This window comes from Rhea pennata, chromosome 28 (genome assembly GCF_028389875.1).
Source record: "Rhea pennata isolate bPtePen1 chromosome 28, bPtePen1.pri, whole genome shotgun sequence".
In the NCBI taxonomy this organism is placed as follows: domain Eukaryota; kingdom Metazoa; phylum Chordata; class Aves; order Rheiformes; family Rheidae; genus Rhea; species Rhea pennata.
The window spans coordinates 772,931-792,249 of NC_084690.1; the positions used below are offsets into that span (position 1 = coordinate 772,931).

The window sequence follows — 19,319 nt, forward strand, 5'->3', positions numbered from 1 at the left end:
GCCTCCCGGCCGTTCCCTGCCGGTTGGTTTCAGAGCCAGCGGGTCTCTTGGTCTCTTGCTCTCTGCTTGGGGCGCCCGGATGCGCGGACGCTCCGGGAAAAAGCCTGTGATTCCCTGAGGCCAGGGAGAAGATGCCGCAACGCGGGCAGGAGGGCTGGGAGAGGCGCGCGAAGAGCACGGGGCAGGCACCGAACCCTGCCGGACCCGGCGCTCCGGGGGCTTCCCAGAGCTCCCATCCCGCCGTGCCAACCCGCGAGAGCGTCACTGCCGGCTCGGCGCGAACGGGATCCGCAGGTGGGTCCCGCCACGGCCGCTCCTGCCCCCAGCCCCAGCCCCGCTGCCGCAGATCAAGGACGCCCCGAACGCCGCCAGGTTGGGACCATCCAGCCAGTTTTATTTCGGGCGCCGCTTTTGGCCCCGGCTCGGCCGATTCCGGTGCCTTTTCTGCGCGGACGGGGTGAGGCACCCAAAGGGGCGGCTGGTGCCCGTGGTCCCAACTCGGTTCGGACCCTAGCAGGCCCCTGGGGGGACTGAATAACCCTAGAAGCCTGGACTTGAGGCAACAGAGGTTTTTTTTTTTTTTTTTTTTTTTTTTTTTTTTTTTTGTTAAAAAAAAAAAGTTGCATTGCTTGATAGGAAGGAGCTGGGGCTCCGTACCGGGGAACGGCAGAGCGTCCCAGGCTCCCCGGGCCCGGTGGGACCTGCCGCAGCCCGGCTCAGCCTCCTCCCCGCGCCCCCGGCGCAGAGCTTCCAGCATCCAGCACGTCTAGTAAAATAGAAATCTCTGCAATTCACTTTGCTCCCTCCTCCCTATATATATATAATATATAATATAAAACCTTGTGATATCGGTATTAAAGTCATCGGAATACGATGTCGGATACAAATGGCTCTAAGTAAAAACGGAGGCGGTCCGGAGCGCCTCCCTCCCGGTCCCTTTTCGGCGGGCCGAAAGCGCTACAGCTCGGCGCCGCGGCGGAAGGCGGGCGGCGAGGCGTAGGCGAGCTGGCCGTGCCAGGCGGCGGCCGGGTAGAGCCGGGGCCGCGGCGAGCCGCCGTAAGACGTCGTGGCGTAGCGGCCCGGGCCGGTCGCCAGCGGTCGGCACGGTTCGGAGGGCTGCGGCGAAGCGGTTACCAAAGGGCTGGGAAAAGCCGGGATGACGAAGGGGTTGACGGAGAGGGCGGGCGCCAGCGGGGTGCCGTGGCTCCGGAGGCGCTCCAGCGGGTTGCCGAAGCTCGCCGGGAAGCGCAGCATCGCTCCCGTGTAAACGTCCGCGATCCGAGGCACGGCGGCGGGCAGCGGAGCCGGGTAGCCGGGACCGGCCACCACGGCTTTGGGCTTGGCCAGCCCTTGCCGGCCCCCGGGCGAGCGGGCACCCTCGTCCTTGCCGAAGGGGGAGACGGCGCGTAACTTCTGGCCGGGGCCGAAGGCTTCTTCGTCATCATCCTCCTCCTCCTCGTCTTCCTCCAGGGCCCGCTTGGCCCTGGACGGCGGTGCGAAGGCGGCGCTGGGCGGCACCCAGCAGCCGTGGACGGCGGCGAAGGCGGCGGGCGAGGGGCCCCGGGTGCGCGGCGCTGGCCCCCCGCCGCCCCACGCCTCTCGGGGCGGCTCCGAAAGCTCCGGCGAGGCGCAGCGGGGCGGCGGCGGCCGGCACGATGCCGCCAGCCCCCCGGGCCGGTAGGCGTGGAAGCAGCCGGTGAAGACGGCGGGGCCGAGCGGCGGCCCCGTGCCGCCGCCGCCATCCTCGCCCACGGGGCTCCCGCGCTCGGCCGGGTGGGAGCTGCCAGCGGCGGCGGCGGGGGGCTCGGGGCGGGCAGCGCCGGCGGGGCGCCGGCTTTCCGGGCAGTGCCGCTTGTGGCAGTGCGAAGCCTCCGCTTTGCTCACCTGGGCCAGCAGCTTCTTCTTGGCCAGCGGAGACATGATGCCGTGGTTGCCCTCGGAGCAGAAGCTGGAGAAGAGGCGCTTGCAGGCGTCCGCGGGGCTCCGGCACGGGCCGCCGCGCGCCGCCGCGGCCGCGCCGTCGGCCGGCCGGCCCCGCTCGGGGACATCTGGCGCCGGCGCCGCCGTGCCGGCGGGGACCTGCGGAGTGTGACGGGGACGTGAGCGCCGGGCGAGTGGCGTGGCTCCCCCCATCCCATCCCATCCCATCCCGGTGCCGGCATCGCCCCGCGAACCTGCTCCCGGCTCTTCTCCTTCTTGGCTCTCCTGCTTTTCTCGCCGCCTTCGTGGCCCTTGGGCTCCTTGGAGACCTTGTACTGCCTGCGGGGCTTGGCGGGCGGCAGCGGCTTGTCGTCCTCGCCCTTGAGGTGCCGCACGTAGGGGAGGACGAGCCTGCGGGGACGGCGGGGTGGGAACGCGCCGGCGGCCGTCGCCCCGCCGCCGCCGCCGCCGCTGCCGCCGCCGCCGCCCCGGCTTACCGCTCGTAGTGCCGGCGGGTGCAGGTGGCGGCGCTGGTGCTGCCGGGGCTGCCGCCCAGCTCATCATACACGTTCTTCCAGAGCCGGCGGCCCGTCACCTGCGGTGGGAGCGCGCGGGTGGGCGCCGCGGCCCCTTCCCGTCCGTCCGTCCGTCCGTCCAACCCCAACCCCGCCGCCGTGCCCCCGTCTTACCAGCTCGTAGGCGCCCAGCTTCTCCACCGCTTTGTAGATCTTCCAGAGGTTAACTAGCGAGGAAGAGGAGGCGGTGAGCAAGGCTAAGGGCGGCTCAAAGCAGAGGTTTTTCCGCGGCGCCGGAGGGGGGGGGGCTTACTCTGCTTGAAGCCGAGGTGGGGGATCCTCTCGATGGGCGTGTGGCGGTCCTTCATGAACTTGTAGAGGCTCACCAGGAAGGCCTCCTCCTCCTCCTTCTCGCCGCCGCCCGCCGCCTCCTCCTCCTCGGCCGCCTTCGGCCTCTCCTCCTCTCCCTCGGGGCCGCCAGGCGCCGGTGCGGGCTCCTGCACGGAAAAAAGCCCCCATCGACATTGGGGGGGGAGGGGGCGGAGAGAAACTGAGGCAGCACCCGGGATAATAACCCCCCCCAACCCCCATATCCCCGCCGCTCGCTCCCCGCCACGGCGTAACGAGCCGCACGCTTCGTTAGCCGGCCGCCCCGGGCCCGCCGCCAGGTCAGTCGAAGCGCCGGAGCCGGGGGCACGAGGAACGGTTTCCAGGAAAACAGAAGGGCAGAAATTCTGGCGCTCGCCCCCCCCCCCCACGCTCCCCTTTCCCCCTCGCCGCCCCCCCCCCCTTCACGGCTAAAAATGTTTCGCGTTTGTTTGTTCTACGTTTTCCGGAGTTATAAAACTTGCTGCTATTTTTGGGCAAAGCAGCTGCTGGGCTCCGCTGCCCTTTTTTTTTTTTCTTCTTTTTTTTTCCCCCTTCTTCTTTCTATTCTTTTAACCGCTGGCGACAGCCGCCGCCGCCGTGTTTTAACGGCCGGCTCCGTTCTAGGCGCTCCGACATACAAGGCCGCCGGCTCGCTGCCGCTCCGCGGGAAACCCGGGATCGCCCGTTCCCGGGTGGCAAAAACCTCGCCCCACGGGGGCGAGCCGCCCTGCGGCGCGGGGGGGGGGGGGGGCGGGCGCGGTTTTTGGGGGCTTTGAGTTTCTCTTCCGCTCCCCCCCCCCCCCATAGCTCTTGCAGGAGTTGGCTGGGGGGGGTGGATTTCACCCTCCTCCTCCTCTTTTTCACGGATCCCTCGGCCGGTTTGCGAGCGCGTCCGGGTCCCGCTTTGCCGGCGGCTTCGACGGCGGGGGCGCAAGGGCGGCTCGACGCCGGGATCCAGCGGCTTTTGGTTGGGGGAGGGGGGGGGAGGGTTGGTCTCCGCATCGGAGCGGGTTGGGGGAAAACTCACCGGCGACTCCGCGGCGGCGGCTCCGTTTCCTTCGCTTTTGGGCTCGTCCTCCGGCGGGGCCGCCGGAGCTTGACCTTCCTCCTCCTCCATGCTCCTCCTCGCTGTTCAGACCGGGGGGCTGCGCCGGAGTTTGGCGGGGGGGGGGGAGGGCGGGAGGAAAAGCGAGTGAGACGGGATGCTGACGCGAAGTGCGGGGGGGGGGGGGTGTGAGGGGATCTGATTAATTGGCTAAATCCGAATAAAAATTGGGGCCGGCGGGTGATCCCCCGGCCCGGGAATACAACCGGCGCGGCCACCCCCAACGGGGCTCCCCCCTCCGCGGCCAATTTTAAGATTAAAAATATATATATATTTCAAATAAATTGGGGAGGGGGTGAAAAAACGTTTTTCCCCGCAGGGAAACTGAGGCGGCGCCTGCTGATCTCCTGGAGGGGTGGCCGGATTCCCCCCCCCCCGGTGCCGGTGCCGGTGCCGGTGCCGGTGCCGGTGCCGGTGCCGCTCACCCGCCACCGCGCCCGCGCCATGTGACACCGCGCCGCGCCCGCCGCCCCGCCCCCGCCCGCCCATTGGGCGGTGCCGCCCCGCCCCCCACGCCCATTGGAGCGCGCCGCTGCTCGTCCCTCCCCCCCACGCCAGGGACACGCCCCCCTCCTCTGGGCGAAGGGCATGCTGGGGGTTGTAGTCCTTCCCCCCCCCCGGAGGCCGGGTGGGGAGAGGGAGCCGCGCGGGGGTGCGCGAGCGTGTGTGTGTACATGCGTGTGCAAACGGGGGCACGCGTGCTCAGGCACGCTCGTGGGGGTGCGCGTGAGTGCATGCAGGTGAAGCATGTGCCTGCAGGGTACAGGCCCGTGTGGGTACACGCGTGTGCACACAGATACAAGTCTGCATGCATGTGTATAAGTGCGTGTGTGCGCAGCTGCACACACGTGCATATGGGCACAGGTGTGCGCTTGTGGGTGCAGGTATGCACGTGTGCAAGTGTGGCTATGTGTGTGGGGGGGTGCCTGTGCATGTGAGTGCACCCATATACATGTGCACATGTGTGCAGGCAGGCACGCGTGTGTATACACTTGGGTGCTTGCATGCACACGAGCGTGCATGCAGGTAGACGTGTGCAACAGACACACATGTGTGCGAGGTCCCCATTGCCCCCAACACCCCACTGTCAAGCAGTCCTGGTGCCCCAAACCTGCAGACCAAGTGGCTTGGGGACCCCCATCTACCCGGTGTCACCCCCCCCTTGTCCCCTGAGCCAGCCTGGATTTTGTCCTCCAAATGTTTAAGCAGCAACCATGCTCAGCCTCAAACACCGAGAGGCTCTAACTCTCCCCCAAATCATCATTTTTGGGGATTGGGGGGGTCGAGGTGGGGGGCGCCGGGGGCAGTTTGCTCCGCTGTTATTTGACCGGCTCAGGCCCGTGCGCTGCTGGCTTACTGTCAGCGCAAGGAATTAAAAGAAAGGCTGACGTTATTTCCGCTCTTTCTGGTTATTGCTGCAAAAGAGCAGGAAACCAGAGTGGCAGGGGCCAGGGCCCTGCACGCTTGCCGGGGCCCGGCACTTTCTGGGAGGAAAAATAGCAGTTTTGGGTCAACTACTCAAATTGGTGGTGGGGGGGGAGAGGTTTTGCGTGGATGCGTTGCCTGTACCCCAAGCAGCTTGCCTGGGCCCACTGGGCCTGAACTGGGCAGCGGGACATGGCCACCTGGCAAAGGGGGTAGGAGGGCCTGGGGGACCCAAGTTTTGGCTGGTTTGCAGCATTTTCAGGAGTAACCCCATCACCACCACAACCCTCACTCCGCTTCCCAGAGTTTCGCCAGTGCGGCTTTTGCGAAAACGCAGCGGGGTAATTTCTCATTAGAAAGAGAGAGGGAAAAAAAGAAAGAAAGAAAAAGAGGGGGAACAGAAAAAAAAATAGCAGAAGAGGAAGAATCAAAGCGTCGAGCGTCATGTCTAGGAATAGCACGGGAGCGCTGCCAAGTCATTACAGCGGATGAGTAATCCACTTAAGTCATTCCTCTAAAGCCCGCTCCTTGTAAGAGAATTAAAATATCGCCTGACATCAGCGAGAGAGCGAGCGAGCGCGGCCCCCCCCCCCCGGCCCCGCCGGGCCCCGGGGCAGCGCCCAGGGGGGCTTCACGGCGCCCCACGGTGCGGCTGTGTTGGGGGGGGTGGGGGGGGTTGTCCCGGCACCGGGGGCTGCCGCCGCTCGGGACCCCCCCCCCCCCCCCCCCCCCCCTTACAGCGACGGCGAAGAGCCGTTCCGGCCAGCGCGGAAAGGCTCCTGCCGCCGCCGGTGCCGCCGCTCCGGGCGTGCGCTGAGCGTGTCGGGTCTCAGCTCCGCCGAGCGGCCGGGCCGCCCCGGCGGGGCTGCTGCTTCCCGTTAAGTCGCATCTCGAAATCTCTCCCGGTGGCAGCGCGAAGCTTCCCCGGTCCGGCGGCATCCCGAAATCCACCCCCCCCCCGCCCCCCCTCCCCCCCCCGCCGTCCCGGGTCTCCTCGTACTCACCGGCTTCAGCGGGCGAGCGGCGGCCGGTGCATCGGCGAGGCCGGAGGAAGAGCGCTGTGCTTCGCTCGTGTTACTCCTCTCTGGGATGAAGGGCTGGGGGATGAGTCATCCCCCACTCAGGGAAGTGGCGTGCGAGTGTGTGTGTGTGAGTGCGCGTGTGTATGTGAGCGATTGACTCTTTCGTTACCGGAACGCCTGGGCTTTTTGGGGGCTCTCGGCGGCGGGGAGCCCGCTGCCTCGCTGAATGAGTGTGCAGGGATTTCCAGCCCGGTCCCCCGGCTCCTCCCGGCTCCTCCCGGCGCCTCCCGGCGCCCCGTGGGCAGCGGGGAGACCCCGACCCTTCGGCACCTCTCGCTTGACAACATTTCCCTTTTTCTTTACATATATATTTTTTTCTTTAATAAATTGCTTTTTGTTTCGCTCTGGACCGCTGGATCATTCCGACGGGACGGCAAGGAAATCAACCGCAAGTCGCGGCGGGGACGGATTTACCGGCGGCCGGAGCATCCGCGCTGCAGCGCCGGGGGCACCGGCGACGTTACCGGCTCCGAGCCCGGGCTCGGAGAATCCCCCTCCGCCGTGCGCCGGGGCTGCGAAAGAGCCCGAAAATCCCCCGTGACTCATCGCGGAGCCGGCAGCCGGCGGCGCGGGGGAAGCGCGGGGCCGGGGCCGGGGCCGGGGCCGGTTCCGCGGCCGCGCAGCGGGACGCGCCGAGCGCGGGGCTCGAAAGCACCGCGGGAAACCGTGGAGCCCCCGGCTGGGCGGCCGGGGCGGGGGAACGGGACGGGATTAGAGGGGCCCCGAGGAGCCCCGGTGCTGCAAGCGGGCAGAGATGAGTGGCGAGGTGTTTCCGAGGGCGACTTTAACCCTTTCGTTACCGGAAAGCGCCCGGCGAGGCCTGACTCAGAGCTGCCCACTCAGAGCAAAAGAGAAATCCCGCCAGCAAAAACCAGCCGCCGGCTCCTCCCGGCCTGGGAAATTCTTCCAGGCACGGTGGGACCAGCCGATAGCGATCTGTATGAAAGCTCGGCCTCAGTTTCCCCCCCGACCTCGCACAAAGTCCCCGGCACTTTCCTCCCTCCGGGCAGGGGGGCCACGTCCAGCTCCCGCCAGCGGGCGGGGGGGGGGGTTGTTCGTGTTTCATCTTCTCCCCCAAACGGACACTGTAAGAAATTCCCCTTTGTTGCCCATGTGCCGCTAGAGAACAGTGTCAGGCTGGAAATAAATTGCATTTGAGGGGGCATTGAATCTTTCAGGAAGCCACGTCTCCGCTTTGGACCACAAGGGATAAGAAAGTCTCTCCCCAAAGTGAGTTTTCTTGGTGTCTTTGCATGATCTTTTTTTTTTTTTTTTTTTTTTTTTCTGGAAGATCTGCTCTAGGAAAAATGAATTATTGAGCTCCATATGCTTTGGCTGGGCGGAGGCCAGGCTGAGTCCCGTTCTGTCATCCGTGCATGATCCTGCAGGGTCTCTGGCTGCTCCGTCCCGGCAGTGGCGAGCAGCCTCCTTATTTTTGGCGCTGAGGATGAGACACGGCTCCAGGGCGAGCCTGCAGCCAGGCTCCGCCGAGCAGGAGAGCGCACGGGGCCCTTTGCAAGGTGATGGCAGGCATGAAGCCATCCGCAGACACTTCCCTAAATACACTGCCTGGGTAGATGCTACCAGCTGCATCTGGGTTTCATTCTAAATACAGTTTTATTTTAAACTATGTGTCTTAAAAATACAGTTTTCTGTTCATAATATGTGAATGACATCATGTATTTAAGGATGCTGCAATTTGTTGCTATAATCCAAGCAAGCTCCTGCAGGAAGGACGCACGGAGCGAATCCCTTGCTGCGCTGCCTGAGTATCGGGGAGATGCCGTGTTGGTGCAATTAAAAATAGCGACCCGAGCGCCTGCAGTGGGGCTTTTATTTCCTCCAGGAGCTCGGGGCCAGGCTGGAAGGTAGAAGCTGCCCTGATTTCGGGTTGTACGAGGAGAGCCTGCAGCAGCAGCAGCATTTTTGCATGGGGAGCAGCTGGAGCCAGGTGCATTTTGGCAGCACCTTGGTCCATGTGCTCTTGCAAGGCCAACAAAGTACCCAAATATCTGGGTGCTGAGGGCGCAGATAAGCTTTAACAGCCCTGAGTAGCCTCACCTGGGGCTTTACCTGCACCCATGGATGCAGGGGCTCTGTTTAAGCTCAGCTGGGGGCCTTCTTACAGCCAACTTTCTCATCTGAACCTGGCTGTGCTCTGCTCTGGACAGGTTGCTCCTGGCCTTTAGGGACTGTCAATAAGATTCAAGTTTGGGAGGCAAATGTACTGCAAAAATGCCCGGGAGCATATGCAAATGTTTGCATTAGTGCTTGAACGTGTAGGTGGGGATACTGGCAGAGGGCTCTGTGCACACATGCAGGGCTGCACGCGTGCAATGATTTGCACGTGCAGGGGCACACAAATTCCTGGGGAAATGCACCTACGCAGGAGCACATGGGCATCGGGGACCACCGTGCACCCGGGATCCCAGCGTACACGTGTGTGCATGCATGCTGCGCTCCCAAAGCGCATCGCTTTGGCGAGGGGACAAATCAGCGGGCGCTTGCAGGACTAAACCCCCTCTTAGGGCTTTCGAGCCGCTCCCTGGGGCACGTGCCGAGCCAGAAGCCTCCTGAGATTTCGCTCGTGCCGAGCGAGGCTGGACTGTCCGCGCGGGCAGCCCTGCAGCGCCCGGGCTCGCGGCGGCGCCTCCGTCACACCTCGCCTCCCCGGCACATCCTGCACGGCCGCCGAGCCCGCCTCCTGCACGAGCGAGGCAGGAAGAGCGAGAGGTTCCCGGCCGCCCTGCGAGGTCCCTGTCGCCCCTGCATGGAGGTGGCTGCCTGCCCCCAGCTGATCTCTTTCCCCCTCGGAAAAAGCCTTGCCCTATGGCTTTCTTCCGGCGGTTTTTCCGCTTGGGCAAGGAGAAGAAGAAGCCGAGGCGCTATGAGAATGTCAGGCGGGACGTCAACCCCGAGGACGTGTGGCTGGTGCTGGGTGAGCTGGGCGACGGCGCCTTCGGCAAGGTCTTCAAGGTAAAGAGCTTCAGAAAACGCCCGCAGGACTTTGCTTTGGAAACAGCTCCCTAAATGATTTATTTTTCTCCCCTGGCTATGGCCGGTGCTGCCTTAGATCGAGCTATAAGCGATGGCCATCGCCCGGCATCCAGCCCACGCTGCAATGAGCTGGAAACCCTCCGAATCACCCTGGGTCTTTAGCAGCCCCCTTGGCAGGGAGGGAGAGGAGATACCGCAGGGATGCCGGGGACTCCGGCGTCCCCAGGACGGAAAGAGCTGCCGCTTCCTCAGGGTCGAGCGACTCCTCGTTCCCTTTCCAGGGTGCAAAGGGGTGGCAGGAAGGACCGTTCCCGGCGTGTTCTCTCCCTGCGCGAGGCTGGTTGGGGTTTATCCCCCGCTGTTTTCAGCAGGGGATCCCAGGGTTGGGCACGGCAGGAGCTTCGTTTTGCTGCGACTTTGAGCCGAGGCTGCTTTTTTTCTTTCTCCCCCTCTTGTTGTCACCGAAACCGCGATGCAGAGGCTGAGCTCAACAGGAAACCCGCCGCGCTGCTCCCCGGGGCCCGCGGTGCCCCGCTGGCGGCGGCCGCCTTCCGGCGCTGGGGCCCAGCACGCTTGTGGCACCGGGAACCCTCCCCAGACAGGACCCGGCCAAAAACATCCTCTCGTTTGGGGAAACTTCCCTCTTGGCGCTCGCTTTTTTGGGGGCAGCCGTCGGCTTGTGATTAAAAACCGCAAGGACTTCCGCCGGGGTCGGGGAGATGCGCTCGGTCCCCACCACCCTGGCGCGCTCTGGGCTGGGGCAGGGAACTGAAATCCTGGCTCCCAACCCGGTCTGCTGGAGGAAAGGGGCTCTTCCAGGCTCCCGATACATGCCAGGGTCCTGGTGTGGTACAATATCACGATATGGAGCATCCAGCGGTAGGACGTTTCATTGAAGCACAGCCGGCTAGATCATCTCGCAACGCGATGCATCGCGTTGCAACGCAACGCAGCAGGACACGTAGCATGTGTTTTTGAAACCTGTTTTCCAGCCGCCTTAAACTTCTTTTCTCCAGGCCCAGAACAAGGTGACGGGGGCTCTGGCCGCGGCGAAGGTGATCACCACACCGAGCGAGGAGGAGCTGCAGGACTACATGGTGGAGATCGATGTCCTGGCCTGCTGTGACCATCCCAACATCATCAAGCTGCTGGACGCGCTCTACTGGGATGGGCAGCTCTGGGTGGGCAGGGTCTTGGCAGCCTGGCTTGGAGCTGGGGGAGGAATTTGGGAATGGGCAGGTTTGTGAGCTCAAAAGACAAGCTCCCCATCTTCCTTCTCCTGAAGGGGGGACATTTGCAGATGGTGGCTTTCTTGGGTGCTGTCTCCAACAAGAACCTCATGCAGGAACAGGGAGAAAGAAAAGAAAAGCTCTCCCTTGCAAAACGAGCTGGGGTGGTGCCAAATGACCTCACCCGTTGCTGCCGGGATGTGCTCATCCCTGTTTTCCTGAAGACATATTTCTGGAAAAGCTCGTGCCCTGTAGTTGGTGATGTTTTGCTACCCTGATCTCCTGGGCTTCCCCTTGCAACCAGTGCATGCCCAATCCCGTGTCCTGCCAGTTGGGACATGGCTGGAGGTGGTTTCTCCTTGATCTGTTGACATGGTTGTCAGTGCTGCTCTGCATCTGCCAGCGTGGGCCTTCCCTAACTGCTGCTCTCTCCGCAGATCCTGGTGGAGTTTTGTGCAGGAGGGGCCATGGATGCTGCGATCTTGGGTAAGAAAACCTCTCCTATGTCTTTAGCCACACGGGCCATCAGGGCATTTGAGGTTGATGGTTGCAACTCAGCCCCATTTCTCCATGCCACCTGAGACCCTCTGTTGCCTCTGGGGTCACCCCTCCATGGGGCTGGCTGCTGGGCACAAGGACGCTTCAGCCCTGGGTGTTGCTTTGCGTCTCGTCACAGAGTTGGAGAAAGGCCTCACTGAGGAGCAGATCCAAGTGGCCTGCAAGCAGCTGCTGCTGGCACTGCAGTACCTGCACAACTGCAAGATCATCCACCGGGACGTGAAGGCTGGGAATGTCCTGCTCACCCTGGACGGGGATGTCAAGCTGGGTGAGCCCGCGGAGAAGGGGCTGGCGCAAGAGTCTGCTCTTGCTCAGGGCAGCCGTGCTGGAGGATGGGTGTAGGTCTGTGCTCTCTCAAGGGACACGAGGTGCTGAGCGAGGCCGGGAGTTTTCTCGGAGTGAAGCCAGTCCCTGCTTTCCTGGGAGCTAGCACATGCATGGAGCAGTGCTCCAAGGATGGTTTCTAAATGCTGCTTTCTATGAAACAGCTGATTTTGGTGTCTCTGCCAAAAACTCCAGCACTTTCCAGCGCCGGGCATCCTTTATTGGTACCCCATACTGGTAGGTATGGGGCAGAAATCCTGGGGAATAGTGGGATGTGGGAGCATAGCCATATGGGCTGGGAAAGCAGAGGTGTCCTGCTGCTTGAGGTAGATCTGCCCTACAGTCCTGACTGCTGTTCGTCTTGTGGATGCTCAAACCAGCTTTGCTCCCGCTGGAATAGCAGGAGCATCTTCTTGAGGAATCAGTTCTTTCCTTCTTCCCCTTCTCCAGACAACACCTTCTCTAGGATGGGCCTCCTAATATTGCGAGACTGTCTGTGGCATGCTCCGGGATGGGTGCCTGCTGGTGTAAGCCCTTCTAGGGTAGGGTTGGAGGACTTAGGGGTCAAATCTTAGTTCTTCTGCCTATAGGGCTGTCCCTTGGGTGGACCATCCCTGGACTGCACTTGGGTTTGGTTTCAGAAGGAAATAAGTGCTTGTCTCTGGCAGAAAGCTGGGGGTGAGGCCCCCAGCTCGGGGCAGGCTGCACCCCTTCCCTTCTCTCCCATACAGGATGGCCCCTGAGGTGGTGCAGTGTGAGACATCCAAGGAGAACCCCTATGGCTACAAGGCTGACATCTGGTCGCTGGGCATCACGCTGATTGAGATGGCTGAGATGGAGCCCCCCCATCATGACCTCAACCCTCTGAGGGTGCTGCTGAAGATTGCCAAGTCCCAGCCACCTACCCTGCGTCACCCCAAGAGATGGTGAGTGCCCATATGGAGACCTCCCCCCCACTAGAGCCTGTCACCCAACACAGCAGATGATAGAAAAAGTTGTCCAGTGGGGCAGCTCCTCCTCAAAGTCATGGCAGAACAGGTGGGATGGGATTTTGGATGACCATAAATGATGGTCTTATTCCTCCAAGTCTAGTTGCAGAGGTGTTTCCAGCTAGCACCATGGGTTTCCCATCATACCACCCTTCCTGCAGAAGGTAGCCTCAACAGCAGGCAGCACTGGGGTGAGGACATGGGCTCCTGCCAAGGTCTCAGCAGATAGCGTCACCCTGGGCTGTGGGATTTCATCTCAGCAGAGCTCAGAACCTCACAGGATGCACCCACCTGCCATGTGTTCATGAGGGGTCTGTCCCACAGGTCTGAAGATTTCAAGGACTTCTTGAGGAAATCCTTGGAGAAGAGCCCTGAAGCACGGTGGTCAGCCACCCAGCTCCTGCAGGTGGGTAATGCCATGGGTTGAAGCCCACATCCTCAATCTCTGGGACAGGGGCACCCCTGGTGCTTTGGCACCCAGTGCTACCTGTCCCCTGGTGATGGCCCTGCCCACCTCCCCTGCTTGTGCGCAGCATCCCTTTGTGGCAGATGTCTGTGACAAGCGGCCGCTCAGGGAGCTGGTGGCTGAGGCCCGGGCTGACGTGCTGGAGGAGTTTGAAGAGGAGGAAGAAGAGCAGGCCCAGCTGGTGAGTAGCAACTGACTTCTTGCGCAAGTGCAAGATCCAAGAAAATGAGAAGCTTTGGGGAATGGGAGCTGGGCTCAGCCAGGAGAGGTGCTGGTGTGTGGAGACTAACCTTGCCTCTGCTCTCTGCCCCACAGCCCAGCCAGGAACGTGGAGGATCCTTCTGCTTCCCATCCCCTGGCAAGCTGGAGGGGTCCACAAGCACCACCGGCAATGAAGCAGCACTACCATGCCCAGCTGCAGGAGAGGGGCAAGAGCCAGCTGTGGCAGCAGCTTCCATCACTCCATGTGGGGACATTCAGGACTTGATGGAGCAGGCTGGGAGGCTCTGCGAGGGGCAGGATGCCCACCCTGCTGTCCAAGAGGAGCCAGGACAGAATATTCCCCATCTGAGGCCCAAGAAAGAGTCCAACTTGCTGAAGCAAGCGAGGAAGAAATCCTCATCTGTCCTGGTGGGCTCTGTAAGGCTCCCTCCAAAAAGACCATCTGAATTCCTGAAGCTGATGAGGCGTCGGTCATTTTTTGGAGGGTTCAAGTCCCATGAAGTTGCCAGCGAGAAGCGCAGGGCGGATGGAGGGGAGCCAAATGGGGAGCAGCCCCCAGGGCACCTCCTGAGTGGGCCAGGATGGACAGCGCTGGATGCCCTCCAAAGGACACCAGACCAAGTGGAGGTGGGAGAAGTTAAAGGGTGTCGAGAGGAACCCAGTGCTCTGGAGAACTCCTCCAAGATGGCAGAACTCCTGGGGGCAAGTCATGCAGGGGGCACTGCTGAAATGCAAGAGCAGAAAGTGGAACAGGTTGGTCCTGTGGCAGAGGGACAGCAAACAGCTGCTGCAGCTCAAACAAATCCCACATTTTCCTCCAAAAGTGACACTGAAGAGCTGTCAAGGGCAGAACCAACTTGCAGTTTGTCAACCTTGCCCCAAGACAGAGCTGATGGAGGCTGGATCAGCAGCTCATCTGCAGAGGTGCTAGATAAGTGCCCTGTCCCCATCCCTGGGAGGTGGGCAATATCAGCTCAAAGGAGAGGGGAAACACAAAGTCTAGTTGAGAAGCAGCACCTGGATCGTGCTTGTGGAAGCAGGCCCCGTGCCAGCTGGTGTGCAATGGTGGGTTCTGAGCAGGTGACAGCTCTAGACCTGGGGCACACCAGGACCAAAGTCCAGGGTTTCGAAGAGTCAGTTGCAGAGCTCAAACATGGGTTTACTAGATCGTTGCTAGAGCTGAAAGCTGTTGGGGTTAAGCTGCAGGCTGAGGTTGGCTCCAGAGCAGCTGGAGAATGGGAAGATGGCCCTGGAGAAGGCAGACGTGGAGCTGAGAGAGCATCCAAGGGACCTGAGGATGACAGAAAACCTGGGGAGACTGACCCAGGGCAGGAGAGGGTGCCACCAGGAGAAACGTTGCTCATGCAGAGTGCAACAGAGGAAGTGGCAGTGGGGTCAGAAGGGCTTGAGGGGCGGCAGAAGCCACCAGATGGACGAGGAGAGACTGCAGAAGGAAACAGTGGGAAGAAAAACACAGCGACACACAAGCCCACCATTAACTCCTTGGAGCAGGCTGAGCAAAACATAGGGGACAGTGAGGAGGAAGCTGCAGACTCTATGATGACTAGCCACCTTGGCGAAGACAGTCAACATTTGGTGGTGGAAACTTCTCTCAAGGGAACCTTGGTGCTGGCAGAAGTGAACTCAGAAGATGTAGGGGAGTGTTTAACTGGAGACAGTAATCCCATGAGCGATGCAGCGGGCAGGGAGGAACTGCCTGCAGGAGAGAGACTGGAGGCAGACTGTGCAGCACAAGCCAAAGAGGGTCTGGTGGGTAAGGAAGCCCAAAATTCAACAGAGGACTCATCCCCCAAGGAGATCCTGGGATCAGTTAAAGAGGAAACAGAGAAGAAAGTGGAAAATGACTCTAGAGAAAAGCAGCTCTTGGCTGGTTATAGCAATGACTCTCAAAAGCAAGATGGAAATAAAGAGGAAGGGAGGAATCAGCTTGGAGATAATGGTGTGAAGGTTGCTCCAGCTGGGCCATTAAGAGATGGAGTCAGAGGAGAAACGAGTGACTTGGGCAATGGAGCAGTGCCAGAGCCTCAGGAGCCTTGTGGTGGACACCCAAAGGCCACAAAGACCATGAGCTTTACTGCCCTGCGTCACACTTCTTCCTGGGTAGTCTGGAGAGCGGGGGACATCCCAGATTCACCCTCGGGCAACTGCTCCACACCAGAGCGAGGAGAGGAGCTGCTGCCTCCAGCAAACCTTGCAGACACACACGCTCCATCACCCTCTGTGGAGGAAGCCTGGCAGGTGAGGGGGAAAGGAGAGGATGGTACTTCTTGGGTGGCCACCATGCATTGCTCGATTGGCCATGAGTTTTGGCTGAGCTGAAACACAGCCGGGACTCACTGAGGCCTGGCTAGTCAGGGGCTTGGAGCACTCCCAGATGGAGATGGTCCTTCTGCAAAGCAGCACAGTAGGGAGGCAGGGGAGCCCTGCAGGGCTGAAGCCTCAGTGGCTTGTCTTGTCCAGGCTGCAGGCAGCCTGGTGCTCCCTATGGGCTTGCAGGTAACACGGCCATGCAGAGACCTTGCGGTCTCAAAAGCGCTAGAGCTGAACCAGCAAACCCTGCCCCAGGCTGTTGCAGGCACAATGCACGTGGCCGTGCTGTTTCTGGAGCTAGCTCAGGGACCCAAAACTCCTTCGTGAGCCCTTCCCGGGTGAAGGTATCTGAGCAGCTTTCTGCGCTATATTGAGGTTGTGGGTCCCCTTTTCTCGTCTTGCAGCAGGACGTAGGGTCCAGTCTTGTGTCAAGGAGGAGCTCAGGTCTGCTCCCAGAGCCCGTGTGAACACAGCTAGTAGCCCACAGGGTGCATGTTCAATTTATTACCTACTGGACACACTGCATTAAACCCACAACCCTGCCTTTGCGCTGTGTTGCCCAGCACGGGATTTACGTCATCTGGGTTGTCTGAGTTCAAACCATTGCTCCTCGTGGCAGGAACCTCCCTCCCTCCGAAGGATGGTAAAGAAAACGCGCAGATTTGTCGTGGATGGGAAGGAGGTGAGCGTGACAACCGCCAAGACCATCAGCAAGGCTGAGATGAAGGAGGAGAAGATGCGCTCTGCTCGGTGAGTGGTTGCAGTAGTGGTGGGGCATCCTGCAGGCATCCTGCATCCGTTCCCTGGGGAGGTGTAGGGGTGCATGAAGAGTCAAACATTGCCCAGTCCCATATCTGCTGTCACTAGCAGTTAGTGGTTGTTTAAGGAAAGGAGAGAGGAAGATATTTTCCCATATGCTCTTGTGTCACCCGAGGAGACCAGGAAAGATGAAGGAACAGAATCAATAGTTGAGTTTAGCATCTGACTGACCCAACAGGCACCAGTGATCCTGCTCGCTGGAGAAAGCCTTCTGCACAGCACTGCATTAGGTGTGCAGGTGTGAAGGAAGGCCTTCACCTTCCTTTAGCCACCTATAAGACAGCTGTCCATTGTGGCCTCCTCACCAGGATGTCCCCAAAGCTCTGGCAGAGGCGGGCACCTTCAGCGCAGCCTTTGGCCACTTCTTACTTTGGCTTGTCCAAACTTTTAGGCGCCAGGAGCTCCGTGAGTTGCGGGTGCTGCAGAAGGAGGAGCAGAGAGCACAGACCCAGCTGGAGCAGAAGTTTCACCAGCAGCGGGAGCAGATGTTTCGGCACATCGAGCAGGAGATGACGGTAACCGGGTGACATCCCTTACTGCAATCCAGTTGGAGGGATGTACGAGTTCCCTAGGCTAGTGGTCTTCCTGCACAGAGCCAGTGCAAAGGCTTGCAGCCTCCCATCAGCTATCCCCGGTCCATGCTGACCCTCTGTGTCTGCACGGCAGAGCAAGAAGCAGTATTATGACCAGGAGGTGGAGGCCTTGGAGCACCACTACCAGCAGTTGAAAGAGCGCCAGGAGCATGAATACACAGTGAAACTGCGTGATGAAGCTAAGCGCCTGAAGTCCCTCCAGGAGAAGGATGGTGAAAAGAGGATGCAAGAGCTGAAGGGCAACAAGACAGAGGTGAGGGCATGGTGGTGGTTCTTATAGTGCTGGACTTGAGACATGGCTCTTCAGAGCTGATGGACTGCACCTGGGGTCAGTCTCCCTTGGGATTTGGGATGATGGCCTCCATGTTTCCCACCACAGGAGCAGCGGTTCTTGCAGCAGCAGCAGGAGGAGCTGAACACAGCCTTGCAGAGAGTTGTCCAGGAGCACAAGAAGAAAATGATGTCTGTTGACCAGGAGCACATCAGCAAGATCCACAGTCTCCGCAGAGGTGGACTGGGCTGCGAGAGCTCTAGGGCTGGGAGGAGGATGGAGGGAAATTGGGGCAAGAGTGGTGAGGGTCTGGCTGGTGGGGGGCAGCTGGAGGAAGGGAGCAGAGGTGGGTTTGGAGGCTGGGGTGGGACACGGTAGGGAGTGACTGAACCGCAAAGTGCTGTCCTACTGGCAGCCCGTGAGTCTGTGGTGTGGAGCATGGAGCAAGGGCACCTGCAGGAGAAGTACCAGCTCTTCAGGCAGCAGGTGAAGGAGCAGCACGCACTGCAGCAGCAGCAGCTCCACAAGCGCCACGAGAAGGTAAGGTGGAAACTGCCAGCACTCTGGCTCTGCTCCTTGTCCTGGTCCTGCCTCACCCTCCGGCCCCTTTCACAGGAGATAGAGCGGATGAACCGTTTCCACCAGCTCTTGCTGGATGAGCTCAGGAGCCAGCAGGCCCAAGAGCAAGCTCAACTGCTGAAAAGCCAGCGCTGCTATGCCAAGGCCCGTCTGGCCCTCTTCAAGAGCAACCTGAGGATTCAGGAGGCTAATGAGGCCAAGCAGAGAGAACAAGCTAAGCAGGTACTGGCCAATGGTTCCCCAGGACCCTCAAGGTTACCTAGCATGAAATACTGGTTTGGCCATGCTCATGGCCACCCCAGAGCAGGACTCATGGAAACAAGACTGTTGGTAAGGTGTTGAGCACCTTGGCTGGAGGACTGGACTGTCTGCAGGCCTCAGAGCTGTGAGCAACAGCTTGGAATGGTGGATGGTAAAAACCCACATGAAAGGTGGTCAAGGGCAGAGTTAGGAGCCCCCTCCACCCACAGAAAGGGGAGCATAACATGGGTTCTTCCCACTGCAGTTCCTGCAGCAGGAGGACAAGCGGCAGAGAGCGGAGGTGCAGCAGCAGCAGGAGCAGCACGCGCAGCAGCTGCAGCAGTTGCAGCAGCAGCAGGCCGAGAATCTGGGGGAGCTGGAACAGATGCAGGTACCGGGGCCAGAGGGCTGTTTCCCGCACCACTGTTGGCTCTCCTCAAGCATTGCTCTTCCTACCTGCCCTTTGCCTTCTCCCAGAGCGAGAAGATGCACCTCTTGGCCAAGCAGGAGAGGAGACAGCTGGCACGGCTGGACGACGAGCACTCCATGGAGCTCAGCGAATGGAAGCGACGTCTGGCTGCCCGCGAGGAAGTGAGTTGCCCTGTGATGATGGCCCTTTGCACTTGAAGTGCCGCAGCTCAGCCCACCCTGGGCACTCCATGCCATTTCTCCTCCCGAGTGCTGGCTGGGAGGGACACAATAGCTCTGCTTTTCCTTCCAGATGCTCGAGGAGGAGCTGGGAAACTCCTTGCCTGTTCAGCAGTGCAGAGGGCCGCGTGGCCACCGTGGCAGCAGACTCTCCCGCTTCTTCCACTTCCCTTCCTGATCCTATGCTGTGGCTTCTTGGGAAGACCAAGAGTCGTGGCTGCTGGCAGCCTCCCAGGGACTGGCCCTATGGGACCATAGGAGCCAAAAGTAGCTGCGGAAAACACAAGCAGCCCCAGGACAAGGACGTTGAGCTATGGCCGGTCTACACAGGGCAACCAGGCCAGGAAGAAGCATGGACCATGGGGATGTCAGAGACCTGGGTGCCCCCTACAAAAGGCTGGGCGTGTTTGAACCCTCCTCAGTTCCTCCTGTGCAGCCCAGTCTCCCTGTGCTGGAGGGGCCAGGGTGAAGCGGCTGCTGCCATCTGGAACGGCTCTGGAAGCTCCTCAATGGAAGTCACCTCGCTGATCTTGAAGTTATGGATACACAGGTATCACTGGTGCCTTCAGTACCTGCACGTCATGGTGGATCACCTTTCAGCTGTGTTGCAACACAAGGAAATACATCTTTTATATGT

General features: G+C 60.8%; 2 protein-coding genes across 2 annotated transcripts; one reads left to right on the top strand and one right to left on the bottom strand.

Moving 5' to 3' along the window:
* Positions 1–373: 373 nt before the first annotated feature.
* Positions 374–6,449, bottom strand: ARID5A (AT-rich interaction domain 5A). The gene is made up of 7 exons (XM_062597015.1): positions 6,339–6,449; positions 3,832–3,949; positions 2,749–2,932; positions 2,610–2,662; positions 2,418–2,515; positions 2,175–2,331; positions 374–2,079 (listed from the first exon to the last, which is right to left on the bottom strand). Exons 2-7 carry the CDS (start codon positions 3,919–3,921, stop codon positions 958–960), a joined length of 1,704 nt encoding a protein of 567 aa, XP_062452999.1. The 5' UTR covers positions 3,922–3,949; positions 6,339–6,449; the 3' UTR covers positions 374–957.
* Positions 6,450–9,194: 2,745 nt separating this feature from the next.
* LOC134151812 (serine/threonine-protein kinase 10-like) lies at positions 9,195–19,295 on the top strand. The gene is made up of 19 exons (XM_062596653.1): positions 9,195–9,392; positions 10,430–10,594; positions 11,080–11,128; positions 11,319–11,468; positions 11,689–11,761; positions 12,256–12,450; positions 12,838–12,919; positions 13,047–13,160; positions 13,295–15,460; positions 15,937–15,976; positions 16,096–16,282; positions 16,743–16,866; positions 17,018–17,197; positions 17,324–17,453; positions 17,631–17,755; positions 17,831–18,016; positions 18,300–18,425; positions 18,512–18,625; positions 18,756–19,295. Exons 1-19 carry the CDS (start codon positions 9,246–9,248, stop codon positions 18,858–18,860), a joined length of 4,458 nt encoding a protein of 1,485 aa, XP_062452637.1. The 5' UTR covers positions 9,195–9,245; the 3' UTR covers positions 18,861–19,295.
* The last annotated feature ends 24 nt before the right edge of the window (positions 19,296–19,319 follow it).

What these genes read in the sequence shown, in the direction of transcription:
- ARID5A (XM_062597015.1), bottom strand. Translation starts at nt 3,921, where the DNA reads ATGGAGGAGGAGGAAGGTCAAGCTCCGGCGGCCCCGCCGGAGGACGAG. An exon ending in CCACCTCGGCTTCAAGCAGA is followed by an intron (nt 2,663 to 2,748) that starts GTAAGCCCCCCC and finishes CTTCCTCGCTAG; the next exon opens with TTAACCTCTGGAAGATCTAC. An exon ending in AGCTGGGCGCCTACGAGCTG is followed by an intron (nt 2,516 to 2,609) that starts GTAAGACGGGGG and finishes CTCCCACCGCAG; the next exon opens with GTGACGGGCCGCCGGCTCTG.
- LOC134151812 (XM_062596653.1), top strand. Translation starts at nt 9,246, where the DNA reads ATGGCTTTCTTCCGGCGGTTTTTCCGCTTGGGCAAGGAGAAGAAGAAG. An exon ending in AGAGAGAACAAGCTAAGCAG is followed by an intron (nt 18,017 to 18,299) that starts GTACTGGCCAAT and finishes TTCCCACTGCAG; the next exon opens with TTCCTGCAGCAGGAGGACAA. An exon ending in GTCTGGCTGCCCGCGAGGAA is followed by an intron (nt 18,626 to 18,755) that starts GTGAGTTGCCCT and finishes TTTTCCTTCCAG; the next exon opens with ATGCTCGAGGAGGAGCTGGG.